Here is a 22,900-nt window from a genome sequence, read left to right as displayed (position 1 = left end):
TGGAAATTACCACGTTCTTAAACATGGGTAGATGTCATGGTTATCATTTTATCTACCTTGACTCTCCTCTCTCCTCCTCTTACAACTATGTGGGGTTCTGGGAACGTATCTCAGTGGTAGACTGCTTGACCAGCATGTGCAAGGTTCTTGATTCAATCCCTACCACTGAAAAGGAGGGGCAAAGATTTTGTGAGAAAAAAAAATGGAAATACAGTGATTGCCTAGTTGTCATTAATAAATAACCCTTCCTTGTGGATAATCTTAAGTATTACATAAACTGGGTGCCAGTGGTTTACACCTCTAATCCTAGCTACACAGGAGGTTGAGATCTAAGGATCACAGTTTGAAGCCAATCTGGGTTGGAAAGTCTATCAGACTTTTATCTCCAATTAACCACCAGAAAAGGAACTGTGGCTTAAGTGGTAGAGTGCTAGTGTTAAGTGAAAAAACCCTCAAGAACAGTGCCCAGACCCTGGGCTTAAGCTCTCTCTCTCTCCTGGGCTTAAGCTCTCTCTCTCTCTCTCACACACACACACACACACACACACACACACACACAAAGAAAAAGAAAAAACTTATGATAGGCTTGTGGAAGACAAGTTACCTCAGAAATGTTTTATGTGGGTTTTGTTAAACTTGGTGGATAGGAAGATGTAACTGGCCTTTTATGCTTTAATAGGACCACTTTTTATTACTCTCCACTAAAGTAGGTGGTTCTAAATTGCTCATCTGCTGTTCTGGTACTTGTCTCAAGCCAAGTGAGTTTATGTTGTGACTCACAACTTCTATGAAGACACTTTAACTTGTACAAATTTACCCAGAGACTACTACTGCTCTGTAATCTGTACTCTCTTTTCTTCTCTCCAGTTCTAAGGCTTGAACTCAGGGACTGGGCAGTCCCTAAGCTTCTTTTGCTCAAGGCTAGCAGTCTAACACTTGAGCCACAGCGCCACTCCCAGCTTTTTCTTGTATGTGGTACTGAGGAATCAGATCCAAGGCTTCAATGCATCACTAAGCCACATTCTCAGCTCTTGCCCCATAATCTGTATAAGCTCCAGATAACTTGTCACAATAAACAAAGAACATTCTTTTTCATGTTTTCTCCTCCTCAAGGTGCATATTCTTGCCGGGTGCCTGTGACTCACACCTATAATCCTAGCTACTCAGGAAGCTGAGATCTGAGAATCGTGGTTCAAAGCCAGCCCAGGCAGGAAAGTCCGTGAAACTCTTATCTGCAATAAACCACCAGAAAAAAGCCAGAAGTGGTGCTGTAGCTCAAGTGGTAGAGTGCTAACCTTGAGCTGAAGAGCTGAGGGACAGCTACCAGGCCCAGAGTTCAGCCCCATGACAGACCAAATTAAAAAACAAAACAAAAAAAACATATTCTTAAATAAGAAAAACAATCTGGACAAATCCATGAAAAAGTTATTACGCTTAAAATTGTAACAATAGCTTGTGGCTCACACCTGTAATCCTAACTACTCATGATCTATGGATCATGGTAGTAAGCCAACCTGGGCAGGAAAGTCCATGAGACTCTTATCTCCAATAAACTCAAGAAAAGGCCAGAAATGGCATCATGGCTCAAATTGTAGAGTGCTAGCCTTTAGCCAAAGAAGCTCAAGGAGAGCACCCAAGTCCTGAGTTCAAGCCCTAGGACTGGCACACCAAAAAAAGGATTCCTTCTGCATAAATTTTTTAAATAGTATTTTTTCTGAAGCATCTTTTAAGTAATTCTTACTTTTCTAATAATGGTTTAAACTTTACACGTTATTCATTTAAAACACTATTCAACATAATGCACTGTTGTGATAATCAAATGTATAGATGTTTCCTGTTGGATAGCAATAAACATTTACTAACTTGAAAGAACAAAAAAAGAAGAAAGGTATTTGCAACTGGTTGGCTTTAATAAGCAACTCCCACTTTTCATTTACTTCTTCCAGGTCTTTACTTCATCATCAAAAACAAAATGAGCTACTTTAAAAACTCACTGTCTGGGGTAGAAATATTATTTGTCCTATTTTCTTTTTCCCATTAGAAGTGGCTCCCCAAAGCCCCCAAAATAAGAAAGACAAATACAAACAAATCATGCATTCAATTCAGGCATAACATCTTAACATTTAATAGAAACTATATACAATAATTTCTTACTATATTTTACATAGGATAGCCACACAGCAATTTACCTAAGTTAAAAGATGGTTTACGCCTATGGGCTTTTCTCATAAAGCCGGCGTATACTTGGGAAAGGGGTTCTTCTAATGGCACAGTTAAATGAAGGTGAGGAAAGGCTGAAGTACAGGCCTTTAGGTAAGAGATAACCAGACATGTGGGGCCCCCAGATTCTCAAGGGAACTGTTCATAAACACCTTACCCAACCTAACCACCTACGTGAACTCCTGCTCCCAACAGGAAACCCCTTTACAAAGATGTTTTTTCCTGAAGCATAGTCCCAAATATTCACTCAACACCAGAGGCAGGCATTAATAACTCTCTTTCTTATGAAGAAACTTGTAACTTTTTAAATACTATTGGTCCATTCTCCCAAATCTGGTTTCATGTTTAGTTATTGTACTACGACCACTAGAAAAACAATGTGGTCTGCGTTTAGTGAGAGGTGAATAGTACTTATTAGAAGAATGGGAAATTCAATCCACCAAAGTCAAATGGCTCCCAGAACAAACTGTCAATTGTCAAGTGGGTTCTGGTTTCCCATTTGCAGTAGCCAATCCACTTTGAGGCAGCAGCGCACAAGCTTTCTCAGAATTTCGAGATCCCTGGGATCTGCAACCATCTCCAGCCACTGGCATTTGGCCCTATTAAACAACAAAGTTTTGTTAGAAATTAATTCATTGTGGTCTGAGGCATGGATCTGACTCATCAGTGCCCAGTTCTAACAAGACTGCTTTTCCCAAGACTTAACTACCCCAGAATCAGAAGTCATTTCTGAATCACTCCTAGTAGGAAAGGGAATTGTGGACTGTTTCTTCCAAATCAAATAGCCATTCTCCACTGAGGTTCCAGAATAGCCAACAAACCACTGGAAGACAATCCTTTAGGCCTCTGCTTGAAACCAACAGCTATAACTGACTGCTGGTCTTCAGTCAGGGCCATTAGTAGCCTATCCTCTGAGTAGGGCAACCAACATCTATGGTGAAAATAATTCAATGATGAACTCTCTCTTATGAGGTATAATTCAGAAAACAGACTCCTGGTCTCCACCTTTAATTTAAATAAATTTATGTCCTATTCTAACTCTCCAGATGGGCCCACATATAGGAGGGAAGTCTAGCTGGGTTCTATACTTGCCAAAATATCCACCGAGCCTTCAGCAATTTCTTTGATTGAATGATCTTCCAGGGTTAATGAAGGGTCAAAAAGCAAAGGTGATGGAGGACACTGCATACCATCCCCCACAACATCCAAATCCTAGGAAGGAAAGAGGAAAGCCTGCCATTAGCAACATGAAGAAAGCCAATAAGCTAAAGGTAAAACATTCTTCAGCAACCACAGGCCACTCTCATTCCCTCCTCCTTTACCCTTGGCCTACCAAACTCTTCAACAAATGACAAGATCCAAAACACTGAAAATTTTGTCTAATTACAAAGAACAATGAATTTTTTTTTTAATCGGTTGTGGGGGCTGAACTCTGGGCCTGGGCACTGCCCCTCCATTCTTCAGCTCAAGGCTAGCACCTTACCACTGGAGCCACAGCACCACTTCTGGCTTTTTTCTGCTTATGTGGTGCTAAAGAATGGAACCCAGGGCCTCATGCATGCGAGGCAAGCACTCTACCACTGAGCCACCTTCCCAGCCCCAAACACTGAATATTCTTTTTGTCATTTTTTTTATTGTGAAAATACTGTACAGAGGGGTTACAATTACATGGGCAAGATAATGAGTACATTTCTTATCAAACATTGTAGCCTCCTCCTTTGTTTCCCCTTCCCATCCATTCCCATCCTCCCTCCACCCCCCAACACTGAATATTTTTAATACCAAGGAACTGTCCAGTTAAAAATAGTAAATTCTGTTGCGTATATTTTACAGCAATAAACCATTTTTTAAAAAAAAATTCCCTCTGAGGCTAATTGTAGTCAACCTCTAAGTTTATTCATGATAAATCTATTAAGGATACTTAATATAACTGACGTGTTAATTTCATTAAATGAAACAGCAATGAGACCATTCAAAATCAATATCCAAGCAACCACAAAGCTAATGAGTAAGAGCAAAGAGTGAGCGAGGGGGAAGAAAAAACTAGCTGTACTGTTTTGGTTAAGTCTCTTTCCCCACAGAATAAAATCTCTGGTTCTTAAACATAACATTTCAACTGTTCTATCTAAAAGGGGGAGGGGAGAAGATATTATATATTCCACACTATGTTTCTTCCCTACAAATGGGCCATTCTCACTGCAACAATGAATAGCCCACAGACCAAAGAAAGATATTACTCTAGGCTCCTGTTTGAAACCAGTAGCTACAGCAAGCACTGGTCTTGATTCAGGGCCTAAGAAAGTGCAAAGGCTCAAACAATAGAACCTAATTTTCACACCATTGCTAAATGTAGTGTTAAACTTTCCTAACCAAAAAATGTTTTTGACTCTCTTGTGCAAAATCTACTTTATTAAAACTATATTTCTAATCATTTAACTTCATGAGCTTAGTTTATGCTTTTGTAGTCCTGATTAAAGCTTGAAATAAATGTAATTAAAAACATATATTGGCAGCTCATGCTTGTAAACCCCAGCTACCAAGGGGGCTGAGAGCCAGAGAATTCAAGCCTGAAGCCAACAAAGGCAGAAAATTCCTTTAGACTTCATCTCCAAAATAAACAACAAAAAAACAAGCTAGAGGCATGGCACAAATAGTACAATGTAAGTTAAGCAAACACGCTGAACAAGCAAAAGCACTTAAAATCCTAATACCAGCACCTCCCCCCCAGAAAAAATTAAAATAGTTTGAATGCAGTGGCATATACTTCAAATCCAAGCACTTGGAATAAAATACTTAATTCTGCCAATTGAAGTATTTTTTAAAGTCAGTAAAGACCAGGTGTGGTGGTACATCTGTAATCCCAGCTACTCAAGAGCTAAAGCAACAGGTTTGAGTTCAAGGCAAGCCCTGGCACAATTAGTAAATGAACAAAAACAGAATTTAAGATTCTCAAAAAACAATAAAAAGCCAAAAGCTACTTCTCATATATTCTTTGAAAAATCTATGCCACAAGGTTACAATATGTTCGTGACTTTAAGTATCACTATTCCACAATACTGTGAAATTTATGTAATCACCTAATCCCAATCTAAAATAAAAGTGAGAGAAGGGATGGGTTAGGAGCAATAAGTGACAATGTTGTTGGACACCTTGTATTCATATACTGATTTGTAGAATGGGAACTTCTTTGTACAACTCTATGTTTAAAAAAAAAAGAAAAATCTGCCGGGCGCCGGTGGCTCACGCCTGTAATCCTAGCTACTCAGGAGACTGAGATCTGAGGATCGCGGTTCAAAGCCAGCCCGGGCAGGAGAGACCGTGAGACTCCTATCTCCAATAAACCACCAGAAAATCGGAAGTGGCGCTGTAGCTCAAGTGGTAGAGCGCTCGCCTTGAGCTGAAGAGCTGAGGGACAGCGCCCAGGCCCAAAGTTCAAGCCCCACGACCAACCAAAAAAAAAAAAAAAAAAGAAAGAAAGAAAAATCTATACCACAAGTAGGGCTTACCCAAGTAAGGGGACTTTTAAGGGATAAGTTTGTTGTTTTAGTCATTTCACAAAAGAAAATGTAATATATCAAAAACTGTAATAATACTCCATCAAATTTAGTCTTTTTGCAGGCCAGATTAATCTGAAAATAGCTTTACTACAGGACCAACACATAAATTTAAATATCAAAAGTTGACTTCTACAGGACTTCAAATTCATTCAAAAAATAACTCGCTCCTAAATACAAACAAATGAAAATGGAAAATTGGAAATATGTCTACTTAAGACTTTGTACATAAATGTCCCTCATGGTATATTCTATTTAAATGCCACAAATAGAAACTTATTTCTATGAAAAATCCAGAAGCCCCAGGCAGAGCAGGATGCTCACTCACCTTAAACATAGCTGATTTGCAAAAGCTAATCAAGTTGCCATTTTTACAGTCCTCATTTTGTTTTATAAAATACAAATTCTTGGGCTGGGAAGGTGGCTCAGTGGTAGAGCACTTGCCTTGCATGTATGAGGCCCTGGGTTCAATTCCTCAACACCACATAAGCAGAAAAAAAAAAAAGCCAGAAGTGGCGAGGTGGCTCAAGTGATAGAGTGCTAGCCTTGAGCTGAAGAGCTGAGGGACAGCACCTAGGCCCAGAGTTCAGGTCCCTCCCACGACCGGACCAAATAAATAAATAAAATACAAATTCTTGGGGGTAACAATGCTCGATAGGAAATGTACTCTTTACACCTTACTCATGTAACTGTAACCCCGCTGTACAGTATCTTTACAATAAAAAAAATTTTAATAAAAAAATACTAATTTTTATTTTAATAAACCAAATTTTTTATTTGTTGACTTTTCATTGAAACCAAGTGTTGAAACAAATGGTCATCCATTTTGCAAAAATATGAACCGGAACCTACACCCTCCTATACTGCATATAGCCTAAAAGTACCATAGATCTAAATACAAATATTGCAGAAGTTTAAGACCAAAAAAAAAAAATCTGTGACCTTAAATCAGACAAAACTTAGATATAACACCAAAAAAAGTTATATGTGAAATGAAAAATTCATAAATTTGACTTCTTTAAAATTGAAATTTTCACTTGGTGCCAGTGGCTCACACCTGTAATCCTAGCTACTCAGGAGGCTGAGATCTGAGGACCACAGTTCAAAGCCAGCTGGGGCAGGAACGTCTATGAGATGCTTATCTCCAGTTAAACACCAGAAAATCAGAAGTGGCGCTATGGCTCAAGTGGTAGAGTGCTAGCCTTGAGCTGAACAGCTGAGGGACAGACCCCAAGCCCTGAGTTCAAGTCCCATAACTGACAAATAAATAAATAAAATTTTCAACTCTTGTCAAAGTGAAAGACAAACAGACTAGAAAAAAAAGCAGTTGTAAAGACATGTATCTAGTAAGACTAGTATTTAGAATAAACTCTGAAGCAAAATGTCTCAACTAAAAACGGAAATGTGCTGGGTAGTAAATTTATAGACAAAAAGTACATCCATGGTTGACAGGAAAGGGCCAAGGAAGACATATTGTTAATAGGTATTGAGTTTCTTTTTGGTGTAAACATTCTGAAAGTAGATAATGATGATGGTTGCGCCAAGTGCGAATATTGTATACTAAATTAAAAAAAAAAAATCAAATCTGTAGTGTTTCCAGTTATTTATAATGTGAATTTATACACAAAGTAAGAAATGAGGCTAGGCATGCTGGCACATGCCTGTAGTCCCAGCACTCAGGAAGGTAGGGCAGAAGGATCCCCAGTTCCAAGGCTAGCCTTTGGCTGCTCAGTAAAATAGTGTCAGGAAATTTAACACAAGAAAATAAGCCAAAGAAGAAAAAATAAGTTAGAGCAGAAAATCCAAAGGAATATGCTAACATACAAATAAAGCAATACATTTGTCACTTCAAAACTCCTATCAATTCTCTTGAACACAGGAGGACTAATTAGTCTCACCATTAAACACAGCCTTGCCTCAAGGGCCAATCAAAGCAGAGCTTCTCTAACTTACGTCACTGAACTCCAGTGGTAAACTCTCAGTGGGCTGAAGCTCAGCAGCACTCAAGTACAGATCCATGGGGCCGGCTTCCAGATCGTGTGGCACAGACAGTACCTGCTGGGGCTTATACATCTGAGGAGGCAACTGGAAATGCAGTGGACAGCAGGGATCCTCAGAGAGGCTTACAGGAACTGGTTTGTTGCAAGGCACCTCTTCAGATCCCTGGCAGCATTTGAAGAGAACCTGGTTTGTGTCCTGACAAATATCTGTAGAAAAAATGTCAAGGGAAATAAAAACAGGATCTATTGGAGGTACAAAATACAATAGTGCTGTCCACCATGTAAAACTCAAAGTGTGGATATTACACATCATTGTAACTACACATGATATGGGAAAACAAACACAGTTATTAGTTCTTAAAGTTACCCCTCAAAATAAGTGTCATTTCTCAGCTTCTGGTTCTAGTTCTACCAGCAACTTAAAATTAGTCCTCAACCAATAATCAGGAGATAACAATGTGGTTTCTACAGTTAAGTAGACTAGTTAAGTTTATAAAAACTTATACTTTGTTTCTTTGTAACATGGTAAATTCCTTTAAAGCAGCACAGGTAAAAGGATATCAACCTAACAGGAAATAAAAGGTTTTCCAGGCCTGTCTATCTTAGGAGAGAAATACAGGGGATACAGATAGGATCCAAAAAAAATCTAAGATACTTTACTCATGAAAAGCCCTAGAAAGCAGTACTCTAGGAATAATCTGAGACTTACAACAACTTTTGTTAAGAGCAGATACAAACAAGGGCTATTTCAGGAAATAGTGCTGTGGCACAAGTGGTAGAGTCTCAAGCTGAAGAGCTCAGGGACAGTGCCTAGGCCCCGAGTTCAAGCCCCATGACTGACCTTCCCCCATCCCCCAAAAAAAGCTATTTCAAAGTTGGCAAAATTGTTCTACAGAATAAGTCAAAATTGAATTAGGCAAAATTTCAAGTTCAAACTACTTTACAAAATATTGTTTGGGTGGTCCTGGAACTTGGCCTGGTAGTACTGTCCCTAAGCTTTTGTGCTCAGGGCTAGTGCTCTACCACTTGAGCCATAACTCCAATTCTAAATCTTAAGACTTTCCTGCCAAAAGTCCAGGCTGGTTTCAAACTTTGATCCATTTCAAATCTCAGCCTTCTGTGTTAGCTAAAATTACAGGTATGAGCCACTGGTGCCTCATTTACAAAATACATTTTATTCAAATGCTAACATTTCTTAAAATGATAAACACACACCAGGTGCTGGTGGCTCACGCCTGTAATCCTAGCTACTCAGGAGGCTGAGATCTGAGGATCATGGTTCAAAGCCAGCCCGGGCAGCAAAGTCTGTGAGACTCTTATCTCCAATAAACCGCTAGAAAACCAGAAGTGGTGCTGTGGCTCAAGCGGTAGAGTGCTCGCCTTGAGCTGAAGAGCGCAGGGACAGCGACCAACCCCAGAGTTCAAGCCCCACGACTGAAAAAAAAAATGATAAACACATGATTTTCCTTACATTTATGAAAAGCATTATTTTAGAGTTGGGCATATTCTTAACCAGAAAACACAAACTTCCTTTAAATTTCCAACTCAAAAATTTCAACAAAATTCTTCAAAATAATAATGTGCAATGCAACTTTTAAACCAAACAAACCTTAAATATTTCTTTCCCAAACTACATGGAAATTGCTTGACCCTAAAAAGCAGGGTATCAAATACAGCCTTATTGATCTTGTGAGACAGCTAACTTTTAAGATGCATATGTTTCCTAACAACCCTAGATCTTTATCCTGTAGCAGTTAGTAGCACTTTATCTCCCATCCCTAAGTCTCCGCAACAAAAACTTCCCAAACATTATCAAATGGTGGACCAAACATCCCCAACTGAGATCCATTACTCTCAATCAACAGTAGGCAGTACACAGTAAATATTTACTTTAATAGGAACAGAGTTGTACTCCCTATGTGCTTAAGAAAAGCTAAGCAATGTCTAATGTGCTTAAGAAGCCTGGCTGGGTGAACAAATGCACATCAGTACTCACTAAATACTACATTCAAAATGATCTATACAGCATGTGGGTAGGCATGGGAGGGAAAACTGGGGAAGAGTAAGAGAAGAGGTGACATTGTACAGGAGGCAGTACTGAGGATTGAACTCAGAGTCACAACTTTGCTAGGCATAAACAATACCACTTGAGCCATAACCCAAGCCCAAGTTAGTACTTAAAACTTTAATCCACTGAATTAAATTTCTCAGCAAAATATTTTCCAATGAATTCAAAAGACTTTCATGAAGGTCTCTTATTTAAAACTATACTAACCTGGACAAACTTTGGCCCCATCTTCTTCCACCCCCTTTCCTTTCAGATAGGGACAACAGAGATAAAAGGGAATGGTTGACCTACAACTAGAGTGTGGTCCTTCACTTTCAATCCAGTGCTGTCTCCATCAGACCAAAGTAAAGTTAACAGGTCATCAATGGCAGCTGCATCTGTCTCTGGGGAATGGACTTAAGGAAGGGTAAGTGACTTAGAAAACTATGGACCGAAAAGGAACATAAAAAGAAAAACATACTTCCCCTTGTAAATACATTACATCTTCAAATTTGCTGCTAAAAATATTGACAGTCTAATAAAGTGGCTTGCAGCATTTAAATGTCTAAAATCGTACCTATCTGTACACTGGCACTTCATTAAATCCTAGTTCACCTAAAATCTTAATTCCCTAGTTTTCCCTCCCATGCCTACCCACATGCTGTATAGATCATTTTGAATGTAGTATTTAGTGAGTACTGATGCTGCATTTGTTCACCCAGCCAGGCTTCTTAAGCACATTAGACATTGCTTAGCTTTTCTTAAGCACATAGGGAGTACAACTCTGTTCCTATTAAAGTAAATATTTACTGTGTACTGCCTACTGTTGATTGAGAGTAATGGATCTCAGTTGGGGATGTTTGGTCCACCATTTGATAATGTTTGGGAAGTTTTTGTTGCGGTGACTTAGGGATGGGAGATAAAGTGCTACACCCAGTAAATACAAAGGAACAATGAAATATGGATATCTGTACTCACACCACATAAAAATAATCACAATTCTTTTACACACCTTCCCCCACATTTAGTTCTGTGCATTCAAAACATCATCTACAGAATTCCATACCCTATCTTAAATTTCGTTAAGTGTTTAATGCCTAAAAATATGGTGTGGTGCCATAATTTACACGCCTATTATTCGGCTCTCAGTGTGTATGTGTGTGTGTATATATATATATTATATATATATATATTTTTTTTTTTTTTGGCCGGTCGTGGGGCTTGAACTCTGGGCCTGACCGTTGTCCCTCAGCTTTTCAGCTCAAGGCTAGTGCTCTACCACTTGAACTACAGCGCCACTTCTAGTTTTCTGATGGTTTATTGGAGATAAGAGTTTCACGAACTTTTCTTCCCGGGCTGGCTTTGAACAGCAATCCTCAGATCTCAGCCTCCTGAGTAGCTAGGATTACAGGCATGAGCTACCAGTGCCCAGTTGGTTATTTTTAAGTCAGTGTCTCACTATGGTACCCAGACTGGTGGGCTCACATGATTCTGAGCCTATCTTGTGAAGGGGATATAGGTACATGACACAATAGCCAGCTAAGAAAAATATATTGGGGGAAAGCTTAACTCAGGGCCTAGGCACTGTCCTTGAGCTTTTCAACTGAAGTCTAATGCTCTAGTACGTGAGGCACAACTCTACTTCTGGCTTTTTAATCAGAGGTAAGAGTGTCATGAACTTTCCTGCCAGAGCTGACTGAAAATACACTTTAATTTTGCCAATTTGATATCTCTTGCCATACATATGAAATCCAGTAAAATCCATGCCTTTCAGAGAAATATATTTACTTATAGCTGTTCCTATTGTATGAGCTTTCCTTAACCATTTAAGAAAAATGCACTTTCAAGATTCTATTTAGGGGCTGGGAATGTGGCTTAGTGGTAATGTTTGCCTAGCATGCATGAAGCCCTGAGTTCAATTCCTCAGTACCACATAAACAGAAAAAGCCAGACGTGGCGCTGTGACTCAAGTGTAGAGTGCTAGCCTTGAGCAAAAGTAGCTCAGAGACAGTGCCTAGGCCCAAAGTCAAAGCCCCAGAACTGGCAAAAAAAAAAAGATTCCGCAAATAACAGTGCCACAGTGCCACTTTGTTTTTTCTGTGCTTAACTGGTGGTAAATCTCACAGACTTTCCTGCCTAGGCTGGCTTTAAACCGCAATCCTCAGATCTCAGCCTCCTGAGTAGCTAAGATTATAGGTGTGAGCCACCGGTGCCCAGCTATAAATCTTTTTTAAAAAAAGATTCAGCAGGACTGGGAATGTGGCTCAGTGGTAGTGCTTGCCTTGCATGTATAAAGCCCTGGGTTCAATTCCTCAGTGCCACATAAACACAAAAAGCCAGACGTGGCGCTGTGACTCAAGTGTAGAGTGCTAGCCTTGAGCAAAAGTAGCTCAGAGACAGTGCCTAGGCCCAAAGTCAAAGCCCCAGAACTGGCAAAAAAAAAAAGATTCAGCAAATAACACAAACAGTTCTGTAGCCCAATGGTAAATATAGACTGTTAGCAGAATTTAGATATTACAAGGGTTCAAGTCAAACTATCCTTGTAAGGAGGGAAGAAAAAAATTTCACTCTGTGAATAGTTTCTAATGTGAATGAAGTGTGAAATTACACAAGTTAGCACACTAACCATACAAAAAATAGGACTAACGTTCACAGGACAAGTCACCCTTTTGAATGAAATGTAGTAATTATATTTTTAGTAATAAATGTGATAGCATTTTGTAACTCACAGGAACAATCCAATGAGAAATCTGATTATAACAACTATACAGATATTTTGGAATTACAGTATTGAGACTGCAAATTAAGTATTAGCTTGAATTTATTACAATGATTCTAGTATTAGTTTCAGGCTCTTCAACATTCCACTTGTACTCTACCACTTGAGCCACACCTCCACTCCAGCTTTTCTTATTTTTGCTGTTTAATTGGAGAAAGGAGTCCCCCAAACTTTTATACCTGGTCTGGCTTCCAACTAGTCCTCCAAATCTCAGCCTGACTACTCAAGTACTCAGTTTATAGGCATGAGCCATCTCACCTGAACAAATGTTTCTTTCTAATGAACTGACCATTACATTTCCAAAGTTCTGAAATGGCCAACAGACCAAGAAAGACATTCTTTAGGCTCCTGCTTGAAACCAACAGCTTCAGCAAACTGCTGGCCTTGATTCAGGGCCAAAGGAAATGAAGACTTTCAATTAAGCCAACTGGCACATTCCCACCAGTCCTCTTCTAACAAGCAAAACAGAGCCTCAACAGGCAATTTTAAAAGATACGGGTAAGGCAGTGTCTGGTCATTGGAAGAGACTGATTGGAGCAACGAACATCATCCACAAAGGCCAAGCACCTCTGACTGGAACGAGTGGTATGAGCCTAAAATGGAGAAACAGATAAAACTGACAAATCCACAAAAGAACATTCATCCCATTGTGATGAGAATACTACCTGTGGAAACACAGGAACAAACAATTTACAAGTTTTTGGTAATTTATTACTTTATATTGTTATAATGGGAGCCTAAGGGAGCCAATTTTGGCTACAATATAAGTTGTATGCCCTGCTATTGATGATAAACTGAGCTGTTAATGATTTTGCCACAATGATACTAACAGATAAAAAATAACCACATGACTCTTCTCCATATCAACCTTACCTCCAGGCACTCAATTGTTCCTAGTCTTCCAGCTATCTCCTCCTCCCACTCTCATGCACTCCTTAGGTCTCATGATGGAGCCAAAGATGTCTCAAACTCATGACCTTCCTGCCTCAATCTCCTAAATGCTAGGATCAGACATATGAAATCATACCTTGCTCTTCCCACCTTTTTTGGAACTAAGAATGAATCCATCCAGAGCCTCCCACATAATAGGCAAGCACCTTACCATTTGACCCATACATGCCCCCAGCCCTCTAGTTTCATTAAGTCTTGATTAACTTTGCCAAGACCGACTTAAATTCTTAATCCTCCCAAATAATCCAGTTACTTTCTTCCTTCCCTCATTCATGGGTTTTGAACTCATGACCTTGTGCTTGCTCAGTAGGTGATACCACATGGGCCTTTTATGTTTATGCCCTTTATTCCTTAATTGTTTGATAGGGTCTGGTATGTTTGCTGAGGCCAGCCTCAGACCAGGAACCTCTTTACTATGCTTCCTACATGGTACACATTTCCCCTCCCAGTTTATTAGTTGTCCTACAACCTTGGTCTTCCCAAAATTCATTTCCCAAGTTGGGCCTTCCCATTTTTAAAACAAGACAAATGGCTGATGGCTCACATCTGTAATCCTAGCAACTCAGGAGGCTGAGATCTGAGGATCACAGTAAGAAGCCAGCCCAGACAGAAAAGTCCATGAAACTCTCATCTCCAACTAACCACCAGAAAACTGGAAATGGCACTATGGTTCAAAGTGGTAGAGTGCTAACCTTGAGCTTTCCAGACACAGGTCTAGTCAGTAGGAGACAGGGAAACTAGAATCCAGTCTTCCTGATCTCCAGTTAAGTACTTTTACTACAAATCTAGTTCTAACTCAGATTTCAGAGCCAGGAATGGATGGATAGTGTTTTTGAACACTCATTGTAGGGCTAGTGTGGCATAGTGGTAGAGTGTTTGCCTAGTATGCGTGAATCCCTGGGTTCAACTCCTCAGTACCACACAAACAGAAAAAAAGCTGGAAATGGTGCTGTAGAGCAAGTAGTATAGTGCTATGCTAGCCTTGAGCAAAAGAAGCTCAGGGTCAGGGACCAGGCCCTGAGTTCAAACCCCAGGACTGACAAAAAAAAGAAAAAGAAAATTACTCACTGTAAGTAAATATATATACAGTCTACAGGAATATAAACAAATTACCTGTTGGGAGGCACCATCAGTGGCCAGCATTCTGCGCTCCTTTAGCTGTCTGTGTAATAGTGCTTCTACTCCATAGCGTTGACGGTATCGCCGTAGACATTTTAATCGCTTTAAGTTTTCTCGTTCTTTGGCCAATAGTCCTTCTGGGCCAGTCAGGAGACTACTACCTAGAGAGTTAAAGAGTCACAAGTGAGCCCAACAATGAATCCAGATGCTTTGGAAATAAACAGGAAGTCTTTGGCCATAAAATGGGCACACTCAACTACAGAAAACTTGCCTAGAGCTTCATGTTCCACTTTGCGATTATGTAAATACCGACGCTTTTTCTCTTTGAGCAAATGCTGAAGTCGTTTAAACTGATCAATATACAAAGATTGCAAACGAATTAGCTTCTCACGCATAATCAGGGCCACTTCTTCTGCTGTGTAGACACCAGCATGTCTGGAATACACAAAGTATTCAACAAAGTATAAGAAAAAAAAAAAATAACAAAACCAAGGCCCAAAGTAAAAAAGGGTAGAGAACAGAATGAGTTTGTGAATTTAGAAAGTAGCCAGTGTTGGCAGAATCACCTTATTATAAACATGAGCAGCTACACAAAGCATTTTACTACAGTGCTACTCAGGAAACTGAGATCTGAGGATAAAAGTCAAAATCAGCCCCAGGCCGACACATCCGAGATTCTTTACCAGTTTTTAAAAAAAAATGTCACAAGGGGCTGGGAAGGTGGCTCAGTGGTAGAGCGCTTGCCTTGCATGCTCGAGGCCCTGGGTTCGATTCCTCAGCACCACATAAGCAAAAAGAAAAAAGCCGGAAGTGGCGCTGTGGCTCAAGTGGTAGAGCGCCAGCCTTGAGCTAAAGAGCTGAGGGACAGCGCCCAGGCCCAGAGTTCAGGCCCCACGACCGGACCCCCAAAAAAAAAAAAAAAAATGTCACAAGTGAAAGTGTGAACTCAAGTGGTAGAATGCCAGCTGTGAGTGGAAAAAGCTAAATGAGAAAGCACGGGGTCCAAGCTCATCAAGGCCCAACACAAGTAGCAGCACAGAACAAAACAGGGTTGGGGGTATAGCTCACAGGAAAAGCACTTCTTTAGCAAAGTAATCTTTATGCAAAGTAATCATAACCACCAAAAAGAAACAAAACTTCCAAAAGGGTATGATAAAAAAGGTATGATGTAGCTCAGTGGTAGGGTGTGTACCTAGAACATTCAAGGCCATAGGTTCAAGCCCCAGCACTGGGGGTGTGGTGGGGGAGAAGCATATTGAACATTGTCAATCTTTCTTTAAAAATCTGGTGTGCTGGGCTACAGTGGACTTCAAGACTAGCCTGGGGCCGGGTACTGGTGGCTCACGCCTGTAATCCTTAGCTACTCAGGAGGCTAAGATCTGAGGATCACAGTTCAAAGCCAGCCCAGGCAGGAAAGTCCGAGAGACTCTTATCTCCAATAAACCACTAGAAAACTGGAAGTGGCACTGTGGCTCAAGTGGTAGAGTACTCGCCTTGAGCTGAAGAGCTGAGGGACAGCACCCAAGCCCAGAGTTCAAGCCCCACAAACGGGGGAGGAAGGAGAGAGGGGAAAAAGACTAGCCTGGGGTACACAGGAGTGACACTGAGGAAAGGGAAAGGGGAAAGAAAGGAAAAAAGGGGCTGGGAAGGTGGCTCAGTGGTAGAGTGCTTGCTCTGCATGCATGAGGCCCTGGGTTCGATTCCTCAGCACCACATAAGCAGAAAAGGCCGGAAGTGGCGCTGTGGCTTAAGTGGTAGAGCACTATCCTTGAGCTGAAGAGCTGAGGGACAACGCCCAAGCCCATGACTGACAGGAAAAAAAAAAGGACAAAGGAAAGAAAAAAATCTGAGAAACATTACTAATATATGATCTCACAAAATGGGATACTTTGCTATTATTTCATTAATTTTCCCAGTTATTTGCACTGTTTATTTGGTTTGGTGCTAGTATTGGGGACTGAACTCAAAGCCTTGTGTCTTTGCTTGACTATACTTGAGCTGCTCCTCCAACCTAGCATTTTGCTGATTAATTAGAAATGGATCCACTCAGACTTTTCTGGTTTTCTTCCCCAGGTGGCTTCCTCTAGGTCTCAGCCACCTCAGCAGCTAAGGTTACAGTCTTAAGCCATTGGCATCTGATTGTACTATGTTTAAGCATAGTATAAATGAAGGACTGAATGTAAAACATGACATTTTTGAGACAATGAGACTGTCCCTATTCTGCATTATTTCATTTAGTAACTTACTGTGGAATAATTACTACTTGTCAGGACAGCTTAAAGATTTTTTTCATGTTTTTTTTTTTAACCGTGAAAATACTGTACAGAGGAGTTACAATTACATGTGCAAGATAATGAGTACATTTCTTATCAAGCATTGTTGCCTCCTCTTTGTTTCCCCTTCCTATGCCTTCCCAACTCCCCCCGACAGCTTAAGATTTTAATTAAGGGGTTGGAGGCCTGGTTCAGATGGTAAAGCACCAACCAATAAGGGAAAGCATCAGGTACTAAGTTTAAGCCAGGCGTCAGTGACTCACACCTATAATCCTAGCTACTCAGATCTGAGGATTGTGGTACAAAGCCAGACCAGGCAGGAAAGTCCGTGAGACTCTTAACTCCAATTAACCACAAAGCTTGGAAGTGGAGCTGTGACTCCAAGTGTTAAAGTGCTAGCCTTAAACAAAAAGAGTTCAGGGACAGCACCCAGGTCCTAAACTGTAGGTATTACTGACTTAAGTGTAACTGTATGTATTACTGACTTAAGTGTAACCCCTCTGTATATCACTTTTTTGGGGGATCCAGTCGTGGGCCTGAACTCTGGGCCTGGGCGCTGTCCCTCAGCTCTTCAGCTCAAGGCTAGCGCTCTACCACTTGAGCCACAGCGCCATTTCTGGCTTTTTCTGCTTATGTGGTGCTGAGGAATCGAACCCAGGGCCTCGAGCATGCAAGGCAAGCGCTCTACCACTGAGCCACCTTCCCAGCCCCATCACCTTTTTTTTTTTTTGGTACATTTTTTATTGTAAAAATACTGTACAGAGAGGCTGGGAAGGTGGCTCAGTGGTACAGCGCTTGCCTTGCATGCATGACGCCCTGGGTTTGATTCCTCAGCACCACATAAGCAGAAAAAAAAAAGCCAGAAGTGGTGCTGTGGCTCAAGTGGTAGAACGCTAGCCTTGAGCTGAAAAGCTGAGGGACAGCCCCCAGGCCTAGAGCTCAGGCCCACAACCGGATCAAAAAAATAAAAAAATAAAAATACCGTACAGAGGGGTTACAGTTATATGAGCAAGGTATGAGCACATTTCCTATCAAGCATTGTTGCCTCCTTTGTTTTTCCCCTATCATCCCTTCCCTCCCACCTGCACAACTACCCCTCATATCACCTTTGTAACAATAATAAATTAAAATTTAAAAATATACTTATCAGGCACTAGTGGCTCACACCTGTAATCCCAGTTATTCAGAGGCTGAAATCATGGTTCAAAGCCAGCTGAGGCAGGAAAGTCAGTAGAACTCATCTCCAATTAACCACCAAAAAAGCCAGAAATGGAGCTATAGCTCAAGGAGTAGAGTGCTACTCTTAAGCAAAAAAGCTAAGGAAGAGTGCCCAGGCCCAAGTTCAAGCCCCAGGACCAGGTTAAAAAAAAAAAAATGATAAAATAGCACAAAAAAAGTACAAAAGAATACTTGCCTATAATGTGTACAGCCTAGTTCAATTCTCAGTACTACCTCCCCTGATAAAGGGGCAAAAAAGCATGGAGTTGTGGCTCATCAAATAAGCACAAAGCCCTACGCACTGCCAAAAAATGTATATATATATGAATTTTTAAAAATCCATCAATTAACGCTATCCATTATCCCTCACTCTATACAAGTATTTCTACCTGAAGTGCCAGCAGGGAAGTGTTAGGACAGAAATCAGAAGAAAAAACTAAAACCAAATCATGACACATAAGAGATTTTGGAGGGGCTGGGAAGGTGGCTCAGTGATAGAGCGCTTGCCTTACATGCTCGAGGCCCTGGGTTCGATTTCTCAGCACCACATAAGCAAAAAGAAAAAAAGCCAGAAGTGGCGCTGTGGCTCAAGTGGTATAGCACTAGCCTTGAGCTGAAGAGCTGAGGGACAGCGTCCAGGCCCAGAGTTCAGGCCCCACGACCGGACCCAAAAAAAAAAAAAAAAAAAAAGAGAGATTTTGGAATAATATCAACATTTTGATCTTTCCATACCTCCTAACGTGATCATAGGTTACATAAAGGGCAAAACCTTAGTAAGATATAATTAGGAGATTCCTAAGTTTCTAAATCAGTTTTCCCTTCTTAGGCATAAAATCAAGGCAAACTGCTTAACGCTTTACTTTCCTTTTTAAGAAAAATCCATAAACACGGAAATTTGCAATAAGCACTTAAGTACAATCACCTCTCTTCATTCCTGAGGTTTAGACCAGCAATTACACATCTATTTTCTTTTCATTAATGGTCTGAACTTTATTCTACCCACCTCCCACATCCATGTCCAACAGTTCTACCTAATTTCTCCTCTATACACTGATTGATAGGTATGATTCAGTTTAGTAATTCTTCCAAGTTGCAAGGCTTCCTTTAAAGAACCAAACCTTGCTGTGAAGCAAGATGATGAACCATGATACTGAACCCACCTAGGTAATTAGCATCTATTAGCAACATGCCATACTCTATTCTACATGCTAACTACATGAAATATTCAAAAGCCTTATGTGGAGCTACAACTTACTTTAGGGGATCTTCTTGATCACTGTCTATGCTATCAGCTTCACTGTCAGGGTCACCTCTCCAAGTCTGATCCACAGTAATGGGTTCCTGGTCCCCATCACTCCAGCTGTCTTCATCTGAGGCAAGGAAGGGAAAGCGGCCATTAAGACTTCCCACCTCTGTAACTCCACCACACAAAACTAAATTACTTAAGAGATCAATCCAAAAACTTAAAATTTGAAGGGGGGTGGGGAGGGACTTTATCCAAGGAAAAGGTCACCAATTCAGGAAAATAAATCTAAACAAACTACTTCAAATCCAGAATGACAAACACCATAGCAATTCCAGAATTGTGACCAAATTCCTGATGATGAATTAACAGCAGTATTGCTACATATGCTGAAAGCACAGTGCTGAACCAAAATAAAGTTTTCTTAACCTTCTTCCTTTTCTATTCTAGGAAAGAAAATCCTTACCCAGTATTCGGCTGGCTTCACTTCGGCTACTTTCTGGAGTCTGAGAACCCAGCTCTGTCTTTGCATATGAGCTCAGCTGACACAAAAGTGTCTCACCCACAGGTCCAGGGTTGGTTTTCTTCATTTGAGCATGTAGTGCTAGGGCATTCCTACGGGCATGTTCGGCACAGAAGGACACCCTAAGGAGACAAAATATTAATATTTTTATAGGTCCCTCTGGAAAGGGTTAAGTGACTTTTCACATTTTGGAACATTTTCAAGAAATTAAAATGCCTTATATTCACCTAAAAAGGCCAGTGAACCAGAGGAATTTAACTGACCTAAGGTCATCTGGTTTGGGTTTTTTTATCTCTGTTGTTGGCAGTCATTCAAACTTCAGGTGTCACAAATGCAAGTGCTCTATACTAAAATATTAAACCCCAGCCAGCATTTGATGTTATTAACAGAAATGAACCTTAACCAATGCTCTTGCCATCAAACTTTCACTGTAAAAATGTTGACACAGTCTCACAAATGAGACACATAGATCTACTTTTCAAAACTAATTTTGGGCTGGGCACCAGTGGCTCATGCCTGTAATCCTAGTTACTATGGAGGCTGAGATCTGAGGATCATGGTTTAAAGCCAGCCGGGGCAGGAAACCCTTGAGACTCTTATCTCCAATAAACCACTAGAAAACTGGACACAGCACTGTGGCTCAAGCAGTAGAGTGCTCACCTTGAGCTGAAGAGCACAGGGACAACTCCCAAGCCCAGAGTTCAAGCCTCATAACCGGCAAAAACAAAAAAACAAAAAACTAATTTTGGAAGGTACACTTTACATCAAGTAAGTGTTGGTAGTTAGATGTACAATTGTTTTAAAACTAAAAGATACGAAGTTATCTAGTAAAGTCATGTCTCTCTATAGATAACCGTTTAGGATGAAAGCTATGAAGTCTCCTCCAAAAGAATACACAAACAAAAAATTCTGATCTGGGGCTTGAACTTAACTTGTTTGCTCATGGCTAGCACTCTACCACATGAGCCACGGCTCCACTTTCTGCTTTTTGGTGGTTAACTGGAAATAAGAATCTTACAGGGCTGGGAAGATGGCTCAGTGGTAGAGTGCTTGCCTTGCATGCGTGAGGCCCTGGGTTCGATTCCTCAGCATCGCATAAGCAGAAAAAGCCGGGAGTGGTGCTGTGACTCAAGTGGTAGAGCGCTAGCCTTGAGCTGAAGAGCTGAGGGACAGCGCCCAGGCCCAGAATTCAGGCCCTTGACTTACAGACTTTCCTACCCAGTCTGGCTTTAAATTTAAACTAAGATCCTCAGATCTCAACCTCTTGAGTAGCTAGGGTTCCAGGCAAGAGTGAGCTCTAGATTTTATTTAATTGAGATATATGGACAGCCAAGAGTCAAGTACCCCAGCATTAATAATAATTTAAAGCTGGGAGTGATGGTCGAGACCTTAATCCCAGCATTCCCAAGGCTGAGGGTGGAAGGACTACAAGTTTCAGGTGAGCCTAAGCTACACAGCAAGCAAGGCTCTGCTCTTCAGAAAACTGAAGAAAAACAAGAAAAAGAAAAGCAGTAATAATCTGCAATGTCTCTTCGTTTTACAGAAAAGGGAAAAATGCAAAGAGACAACTAAGTAACTCCACCTCAGGTATCTTTTTATCACCATTTTAACGTTTGGAGCTTCCCCCCCGGCCCTCCCCCAAAAGTTTCAAACATAAAACTTCCTAGCTATGCTCAAGCTCACATATCATATCTCCTCTCTCATTAAAGGTTGGGGTTTGGTTGGGGTTTTTTTGCGGGGATTTGTACTGACCATGCACGAGGTCCTGCCTTCAATCCCCACCATTAATAAATAAAATTTAAGAAAAAAAAAAAACAACTAAAAACACGAACTAGACGGATAGACATATATACCCATCTTTCTTCTCTGGCTTTGGAGCAGCACTGGGACATCTTTTTCCATTCTTCGTCGATATGTAACTACACTGTTTAAAAGGTGCATTCTTGTCTTCAAGGATATGTTTAATACAGAATTCTTGGCCTTCCAGACGAGGTTGAGAGCATGGACGATGAGTGAATGAGCAAGTCAGGGGCTCCTGAGACCTGGGCACTGGGGTGATCCTTCCCCGATTGGTTGGTAGGACGTGAATTCGAATCCTGTTCATACCAAAACCTGTAGGGTCACACGAAAGAACAAAATGCCCCCTGAACCCTTCCTAAACACTCCTGCGGCACCATCTCCGCGTCCGGCGCGGTAGTTTTTCTAAAAGGCGGCCCAGGGCCTCGCAAGATCCGGCTCCCTAAGTCCCCACCCGCCCTCCAGTCTCTCCAGCTTTGGTGTCTAACGGTCCCCCGGTTCTCCCTCCAGGCCCGGGGCCTCCCCAAACCCAACCATGCTGAACCCGAGTCTGCGAGAACCGCAGGCTGCGGCACCGGAAGCGGCGCTGCGGCCCCCACGCGGTCCGCCGCGGCGCGCCGCACCCCGCTCCGCCCCGGGCCCCAGCGCCCCGCCCCGGGCCGCCCCGGCGCCCCGCCCTGGGCCGCCCCGCCCCGCCCCGGGCCCCAGAGTCGCTGCCTTTGTCCCGGCCCGCATCAAAGCTCGTGGCTGAGCCCAGCCCGCCCTTTACAAGCGCCATTTTGTCCGAGGATTCCAGGCACCAGGGAACCTATTTCGCGGGAATCTACAGGGAAGGAAAATGACTCCGACGCAGTAGGAGTCAAAGTGGCCTCTCTAAGCGAATAGAAAAAGCGAATTACCAGGCTAGCCGCAAAAGCAAACAGAAGGCGGTCCCGCCATCTTACCTCCGCGGCCGTCCTGCGCCACGCCGCTCACCCTCGTCTGGCAGCGCTAGCCGCTCCTAAGTCGGCCCAGGGCTTCTCCACGCCCCCAGGTGCTGATTGGCTGTGGCGCTTACGACGGTCTCGTTCCCCATTGGTCGAAGGTGGCTACCCAGCACGTCGTAAAGGGTGGGACACTGAGGACAGTTGCTACTGGGAGTGGCTGGATGAGCTGTCTGTCACCTATACTCCGCCG

The 22,900-nt window shown here is 41.6% G+C and overlaps 1 protein-coding gene and 3 non-coding genes across 7 annotated transcripts; all 4 read right to left on the bottom strand.

The window, feature by feature from the left end:
* Nucleotides 1–2,101: 2,101 nt before the first annotated feature.
* Nucleotides 2,102–22,760, bottom strand: Kansl2 (KAT8 regulatory NSL complex subunit 2). 4 transcript variants are annotated; one of them, XM_042677575.1, is made up of 10 exons: nucleotides 22,669–22,760; nucleotides 21,781–22,039; nucleotides 19,871–20,049; nucleotides 19,417–19,531; nucleotides 14,942–15,105; nucleotides 14,665–14,831; nucleotides 13,097–13,193; nucleotides 7,728–7,981; nucleotides 3,313–3,432; nucleotides 2,102–2,819 (listed from the first exon to the last, which is right to left on the bottom strand). In XM_042677575.1, the coding sequence occupies exons 2-10, from the start codon at nucleotides 22,029–22,031 to the stop codon at nucleotides 2,697–2,699; spliced, it is 1,470 nt and encodes a 489-aa protein (XP_042533509.1). In that variant the 5' UTR covers nucleotides 22,032–22,039; nucleotides 22,669–22,760; the 3' UTR covers nucleotides 2,102–2,696. The 4 variants fall into 4 exon arrangements, with proteins under 4 accessions (XP_042533509.1, XP_042533510.1, XP_042533511.1 ...); XM_042677576.1 differs by lacking the exon at nucleotides 22,669–22,760 and having other exon boundaries at nucleotides 21,781–22,041; XM_042677577.1 differs by lacking the exons at nucleotides 21,781–22,039; nucleotides 22,669–22,760 and adding an exon at nucleotides 20,155–20,232.
* On the bottom strand, nucleotides 2,982–3,117 carry LOC122106386. Its single transcript, XR_006147161.1, has one exon. It is a non-coding gene; the product is annotated as a small nucleolar RNA SNORA2/SNORA34 family (small nucleolar RNA).
* LOC122106389 lies at nucleotides 4,384–4,516 on the bottom strand. Its single transcript, XR_006147162.1, has one exon. It is a non-coding gene; the product is annotated as a small nucleolar RNA SNORA2/SNORA34 family (small nucleolar RNA).
* Nucleotides 12,865–12,999, bottom strand: LOC122106385. Its single transcript, XR_006147160.1, has one exon. It is a non-coding gene; the product is annotated as a small nucleolar RNA SNORA2/SNORA34 family (small nucleolar RNA).
* Nucleotides 22,761–22,900: the final 140 nt, after the last annotated feature.

Source organism: Dipodomys spectabilis, unplaced genomic scaffold (assembly GCF_019054845.1).
Source record: "Dipodomys spectabilis isolate Male_0828 unplaced genomic scaffold, ASM1905484v1 ptg000039l, whole genome shotgun sequence".
NCBI lineage: Eukaryota > Metazoa > Chordata > Mammalia > Rodentia > Heteromyidae > Dipodomys > Dipodomys spectabilis.
Note: the sequence above shows the minus strand (reverse complement) of the source record. Positions and strands in the feature narration are given on the sequence as shown.